This window comes from Montipora foliosa, chromosome 13, assembly GCF_036669935.1.
Source record: "Montipora foliosa isolate CH-2021 chromosome 13, ASM3666993v2, whole genome shotgun sequence".
Lineage (NCBI taxonomy): Eukaryota > Metazoa > Cnidaria > Anthozoa > Scleractinia > Acroporidae > Montipora > Montipora foliosa.
In genome coordinates this window covers 35,628,421-35,635,920 of record NC_090881.1, presented here as the reverse complement: position 1 = coordinate 35,635,920, position 7,500 = coordinate 35,628,421, and the positions used below count along the sequence as shown (strand labels likewise).

At 42.3% G+C, this 7,500-nt stretch overlaps 1 protein-coding gene across 3 annotated transcripts in view; it reads right to left on the bottom strand.

Moving 5' to 3' along the window:
* The window catches only part of LOC137982617 (putative glycerol kinase 5), a 36,302-nt gene that overhangs the window by 7,725 nt on the left and 21,077 nt on the right, over positions 1-7,500 (bottom strand). For all 3 annotated transcript variants that reach the window (XR_011118765.1, XM_068829743.1, XM_068829744.1), the window contains 5 exons: positions 7,271-7,397; positions 5,006-5,110; positions 4,783-4,833; positions 1,700-1,743; positions 359-462 (listed from right to left, as the gene is read on the bottom strand). Coding sequence is in view for 2 of the 3 variants with exons in the window: in XM_068829743.1 (XP_068685844.1) it covers positions 359-462; positions 1,700-1,743; positions 4,783-4,833; positions 5,006-5,110; positions 7,271-7,397 (431 nt within the window). In the remaining variant the exon portion in view is untranslated. The remainder of the gene's footprint in view (positions 1-358; positions 463-1,699; positions 1,744-4,782; positions 4,834-5,005; positions 5,111-7,270; positions 7,398-7,500) is intronic.

The following is a 7,500-nucleotide window of genomic DNA, read 5'->3' as shown; positions in this document are numbered from 1 at the left end:
CTCCCTATTGTTGGGTATGCGCGTGCGCACTAATCGGTCTCCCAATGACGTATCGCATGTCCGTATCCATAGTAACAACCACTGCTGCAGCCTGGGACTGAATACCGAGCCTCTCGTAAAGCTTTGTTCACTCAAATGTTGATGATGTGTTGAAACCGTTCGCCAACCCCAGCAGTCAGCATCGTTTAACATCGTTCAGCAAAATCGAACGGATGTTGAAGCAAGTAAAAGCAAGGGAGAATTTTAAATTGACAATGAATGAGTTCGATCTCGCAAACAAGTTAGTGCGCATCAGATGTGCGCAGCCCACTACCCCACGGACTTCCCTTTAGTCCAATCGCGCTCAAATTTCACTTACCTAAAGGCGAATGATTCTAGAATGGCTCGCATAACGTGAGCTTTGGATGTCGTGGATTTGATGCCCATCAAAGACACACAAGCCTTGTTGTCATTTATAGGAGCCTAGGAAATAGATGCAAAAAATACTTATTTCTCAAATGTCGTCTTTGGTAAAAATAAGCCTTCTTGAGAGGTGTCTTTTACGAGTGCTCCGAGACGGAGTCGGACAAGGAGCCCATCACCCGGAGCGTGCAACGTCCATACAGCGTCTGTGAAACGGCGTTTTCACAAGTAACGTTATTTTTAAATAGCCTTTCCAGCAAATTAGTTTTCAAAAACCAATCAGAAGCGGTGCATAATTAGTAAGTTTATTATTAATTATGCACCGCTTCTGATTGGCTTTTGAAAACTAATTCGCGGGAAAGGCGTATCTAAAAATAACCTTACTTGTGAAAACGCCGTTGCACGAAAATAGGTAAGTTGCACGCCCCGGGTGATGGGCTCCTGGTCGGACTAGCTCCGATGTTGCTCCGACGAGTCTCCTGTAGCTCGGTAGTGGAGCAACCGAACCGACAACCGGAAGGTAATATGTTCGACTTTCGTTCGGAGCAATCGGATACTCTTCCGATTATTCCCGAGTAGTACATCTCTTTATTTGCTTTCCAGGGATACCATTCACTACCTTCTTTGACACAATTGCGACAACAGATGGTTTTCAATCGCGAGATGAGACAGCCATGTTGGTACACAAAACAACAGAAAATTATGGCTCATGTTTTGTATAATAATATAGTCAGATTCCCAAAAGATTTTTTTCTCTATTGTCCTGTGCACCAACGTGGCTGCTCTGACGTCAAGTGAAAACCTTCTATTGGCCCCATACCATTAAATCAGCCACAGGAACCCCTAAACTGGAGTCATCTGGCTGCTGGGGCCACCACCTTCACAATGCAGCTGATCTTGAGCCTTTTATTTTATACGATGTATGAGAATGCTTCGAAAATTTCTCAGAATGATAACCAATAGACACGTCCAAGATTTCCAGAGATCCGTAAAGAGATGTACAAAGCCAATATTCACACGCAGAAAAAATTGTTTGTCTATAAAATACTAACGTTTCAGGTTTTCCCGATAAAGTCGTAGATATTGGATTTCTATTATCCGCAGTCGAAAGTAACACGCAACCGTCAGGCGACCGCGGTCGCGCGTGGCACCTCAAGAACTTGCGCGCAAGCTGATTTGCAGTTTGTGTAAGAAGCTATTTTATGTAGCTGTTTCGCGAAAGATCTGGAGACCAATCCGCCTCCTTCAACTTCTTTTACTTTTGAATAGAAGCTAGATAATTATTCGACAAATTAACCTGTAATCCGTTGAATGCAGGGACAAAATATACACCATCTGAACCTAAATAAGAAATAAAACGAAAAATATTTCTTGTTATCGGCTCAAGCGACAGAACACGCTGGTTGTCGTGGAAACAACTCGCCATTGCTGCCGAAAAAGGAGCTTGAACCACAGGATTGGCAGAAACTGGCTACTGGGAAAGTGGAATTGAAGCGAAGTTCGGGTTTTTTTGGGATTATCGTATCGCAGAAGTGTAAAAACCGTTTTCCGTAGGTAAGATCGACCTTTTAAACCAGTTTTGAAGTTGGTTAAAACAATTGATAGCGTACAACGTTTTTCCTGGCTTTTTAAAAAGATTGGGAGTGGCTTCAGCTACTGGCAGGGATCACAGTAAAAAATGCGGAGAAGTCTGGTAACTGCTAGTCCCAGGACGTTACATGGTTATGTTCTTAAGCCAAAAACTGGTCGCTTTTCTTTTAAATGGAAAACTCGGTTGTCCGGGTGGTAAATCAAATACAACAGATTTTTCCACTGGAATGCTTTTGCTGAAATGATCAGAAGATCCTTTACCGTCTAGTGCGTTCGACCAGTGCCATGCATGCTCCTTGATGAATTAAGGACGGTGCCTACTTTTGTTATTGCGCATAGGTTGTGCGCATCTCGAAACTATGCGAAGAAAGCAGAACTTTGCAAGTGCTCTTGGTATCCAAAACGAAAATTGCGGTTACCCATGTATTTTTCAGAGATATTAAGCTTCAATTTGGAAGAGAACGCCACACATTGCTTTGTATTTTAAAGCTTTTTAAAAATATTGTTGATTAATTATCTCTGAAAAATGATTGGTTACCCCCAATTTTCTTTTTGGATTTCGACAACACTGCGACAGCGCTCTTTTCCGTAGAAGGGTCTGAAATAGGTACGAATTCGTACCATTCTTGTAGGATTCGTAGAAAACTGCCATTTGCTTTTCCCGCATATTCATAAACCACGCAACAATACCTTTGAATCAATAGGCACCAATAGCTGGTACCCAGCCTCTTAAAAAAAGGAACTCCGTGCCCGTCCCATTCTCCCCGCTTTTTCCATTCAAATGGAAAGCGCCCAACGTGTCCTAATCGAGAACTTCATCCCCTTCAAGTTAAACAGGTTGAACTGGGCAGAACAGGGAAAAAGGAGCTAGCATGGCGCAATGGTCAGATCACTCAATGTGGGCTGGGTTCGAGTTTATTGGTTTTCCAAATCTCGACCCCAGAGCTCTTCTCTTTTGCGCATGACTGAGGGTCATAACATCCGAGGCTCTGGCGACGAGATCGTTGGTTCTCCACTCTGCTCCAAGGGGTGTTTCTCCGGGTACTCGGGTTTCCCTTTCTCCACCAAAACCAACCCACGATTTGATCAGAGTTTATTTGATGTGATTGCTCTACATACTACGTCCCCCAATAGACCTTTTCACAGTTTCTGACGCCATACTGGTTGGGGACAAACACGGCTTAAATTACAGTGAATGTATGGGAATTTTGCCGACTTCGAACCATTATAAATCGTTTAAGGTCTAACGATTGTGGATATAAGCGAGAATACCTCTCAACAAGCACTTCCATTGAGATTATTACCGTGAGGTATGACGATCGGAATAATGCTATAACGACCACAAACGAAATTTGCAAATTTCATATAAACCCTTTGTAAATAAAATTATGCAAATTCCCGCGAAATCTGAAGCGACATGAGGAGATTTCTAACATCCAATTTTCAGACATTGTGCCTTGCGCAATGACCCAATTTTCCGTTGAGTGAATGATATTAATAAAATGACTAAAAATGTTTTGAAACCTGCCACTTAGTAGCGGAGTTCTAGAGGTTTGAATTCGGCCAAAATCCCATAAATTCAATGTAATTTAATCCACGTTTGCCTCCCAACCAATACGGCGTCAGAAACCGTGACCAAGGCCCGGTTCCTCGAAAGCCGATTAACGCTAATCTAAGATTAAAAATTAACCAAGCAGTTCATTTCTCTACTCCCAAATGCTGTTCAACGCAGATTTTCGGCAGAACTTTACATGAGAAGACGTCAATCTTGAAAAACAAAAATAAGCAAAAGAAACTTTCACCAAAAAGTTGAAAACGTGAAACAAAGGTTTACGCTAATCCTGGATTAAGTTAATCGGCTTTCGAGGAACCAGGCCCAGGTCTATAAGTGTCCCAGTGCTGGAGCGAGTTTCAATCGAGTGTCGTAAAACCAAGACCAAAGTAATTGCTATGGCCAATCAAAAAGAACGGAGACAATCCAGTAAACCAATCAAAACTCGAAGTAATAACACGTACCCGACACAAAGCGCGGGAAAATGTGCTCGCGCGAGCCACGATTGGTTTTGGTTTCACTTCTGATTGGTTGAACAGATGGCGCGAGAACTTTGAACCAATCACTGAGTGAAGTAATGCAAAAGCAAAGCAATTCGCTAATTACTTTCCACAATCAATTGAAAACCGCTCTAAATACGGTCAACAATTACATAACAAAGTTCATTATTATAAAAGTGCCTATCAACTTTATTCTCCGAAACCGTCCCAAAGACATCTTGTTTTTAGAACCTCTTGAGTGAAATTTAACTTTTTTGGGTTGGAAAGACGGGAAAAGTGGTCATACTTTGACCCAAAACCGAGCAATGAAGGGGAATGGGTTCGATACCGGGTTTGACGTCACAGACTGCTTTGCATTGAGACAGCGAAGCAAATATAATTTGTGACGTCAATCCAGTATCGAACCCATTCCCCTTCATTGCTCGGTTATTGATCAAAGAATGACCACTTTTCCTGTCTTTCAAAGCCAAAAAATCAAGTGAAACTTCAATGAAAAGATTCAAAAGAACAACACGATGTATTTGGGACGATTTCGGAGAATAAATAAAGTGGAAAACGGTGTTGAGGCGATAGGCATTTTAACACGACCCAAAGTTCTATGGGCGAGTAAGCGGAGAACAGATAGAAGAAAACCCGCCTGCTTTCACTGAATACTTGAACTGTCGGGCTTTCAACCTCAGGGAAGTTAGAACTTAGGATAAAGAGGTATGAGATTGGTTGTTAAAAATATCATCTTACTTTCGACAGAGAATGCAGTATCACTTGTTTCTGAGACATCGTCGTAAAAACCTGGGGAAAAAACGGTTAGGTTACGAGGTGAAGTGTAAAGATAAAGAGTGGAAATTGATCATTCAGTACACTGGGAGTTAGAATTCGTTGATAGATAATAATTCCTTAAATTCTCCAGTGAACTGTTAGTTGCGACATTGACGTACGGTAAGAAAAAGCAAAAAGATCGCACCCATTTGTTTCGCCCACTCCATGGCAGTTCCACAGCCTGCAGCGTTTCCCTCTGCAAGATACACAGTTTCTTCTCCAATTTTCCAGCCAACAAGTGGGTACAAGCCTAACAAGGACAATGAGAAAGCATGGAAAACTTTCCCTTTTTTTTTTTTTTTATTCTGTGGTGTACATAACGTCCCCATAATCCTCCGGCACCAGGGCCGCATCTACTTCCCACGAAAACTGGGAGTTAAAAGGGAGTTTTACCAACGACAACGACAAAGCCACAAAGCAAGAATATCATTGTTAAAGACTGGTTATCACCAGTGACGCAAAGCACAAGACTGCTTACTTCACCGTGAAACCGACCCAAGCATAAGAACATGCGCAAGCAAGGAGGATTTCAATTTTTCCTTTTCCTTGCGCTTGCGCTTATTCTTGCGTTCGCTTGCGTTGTGTGAAAACGGGACGTAACGCAAGTTGTGATGTTCGTCCACCACCTCCATTAACTATGGTTCGTCCAATGAAAGAGATCCGTTCCAGATTCCACTCGCAACGCCGCGTTGTAACTTTCATTTACTTTCTTAACGATAAAATGATTCGTACACTTACAACCCTTTTTGTTGGCTCTCGATTCGAATAAAAACAACCAAATGGACAAACAGAACTATCGCGAATATTGTACTCGAACAAATCGTAATCGAACCAAAAGCGCCATCGAACTACCCCCGGGGGGGGGGGGGACTCCCATATGAGACAGACGGGGATGCTCGTCAAAAATTTTGAATTTAACCCCTAAAGGAGACCAATCTAGGCGTGGCTTAAGCAAATTTTGACCCCTAAAAGAGACCGTTTAAAAACACAAAAATAAGACACGCAATGAGTTTTAATGATAAAAAGGCATAATCATCGAATGCTTTTATCTAAAAAGAAAATTTAAAAGGAAATTTGACTTCTGTTTCTCTTCGCGTAATTCTGTGTTACTTCGCGGAACCCTAAACGAGACCTTGGTGGCATAAAATATTGGCACTTTGCCCGGAACACCCTAAGCGAGACCAAAATCCAAAATTTACACCCCTAAGCGAGACGACGAGCATCCCCGTCTGTTTCATATGGGAGTACCCCCCCCCCCCCCCAGGGAACTACCATGCAAGAAAAAACAACAATCCGAATAAAATCCAATTAAGAAAACATCCCCGCGGTTGTATCTTATTATGACATAAAACAGATGCGTCCGATTCAACTTATGCTTATGTAATGCTTATTATGCGAGGTCACGCGTGATGTTCAGAGAACGTGGAACTTTTGAATCTTGTGCTTGCGTTATGGTTCGTTTTCACTTCACACGAATCTCTTAGGCTTGCGTTTATGCTTGGGCTTGTGCTTGTGTCGCTAGTGAAAACCGGGCTTTAACAAGGCTTTAATGGAAGGAAAACGAAACGTGCTGCACGTGCAACACGAATTTCCGTGCATTTCTCTGCTGTACTCCACAAAACAACAACGTGAAATCACCAAATTTTAGGTCGTTGTCGTTGCTGAAGCTCCCTACTTTTAAGGAACTACCACACCCTTGTCATATTAAAAAGGTTGAAATAGTCACAAAGTGATCACAATAACGTGAATTTATATTTTGAGATGACGTTCTCGTTGCCATCGCTGTTGCCGTTGCCTAAGCTACCTAAGGGCCGATTTACACGGTTCGATTTTTGACGAATGCGACAAGCCTACGACATGACTTACGATTGCCGCAGCATTTTAAAACATGTTTTAAAATGCTACGACATTTTTTCTGACGTACACAAAAATCGTAAATCGTGTCGTGGGTCTGTCGTAAGCCGTTGTCGCATGCGGCAAAAATCGTACCGGGTAAACCGTCCTAATGCTACCACAAAGTTTCGCACCGTTGCCACATTGCATACAAAAAACGCGTCGCTATGTTCCGTCACGTTACCGAACGCACGTGCGTACTAGGTGAAAATGTGAACAAACACGGCAACTTGCCCACTTAACCCTCTTAGCTTACTTATATTGTTTAAAAGTGGTCAGTTACCCTACTTTTTTAACACGAATACACTCGCTGTGCCTGTTTTCCAAAATGAAACGCAAAAAGGAAAGAAACGATGAGTTTTGTGATGTTTCATCAAAGTCCTAGAGTGCTGCTTGAAACGGATAGTACTTAAAACGGCAGTACTTTCTCCTCACTTTTAAAGACCCTACATAACCGAGATAACAGGTCAAATACCAACGGGTTAGACTGCGTGACAAACGTGACACAGAACCTCACCTGCCACAGACGCATGAGGACAAGAACCAGTGTTAATGCCAAGGAAAGATCCAGTCCCCATTATACAGTTTACATCTCCAGGTTCAAAACAACACTGACCAAACACCGACGCTTGTACATCGCCAACCTACGATAGAGGAGAGTTGACGATGAAATGACGATGGCTACGGCAACTTCAAAGCCACAAAACGAGAATATCATTGGTTAAAAAAGGAAAAATAGTCGTGCAG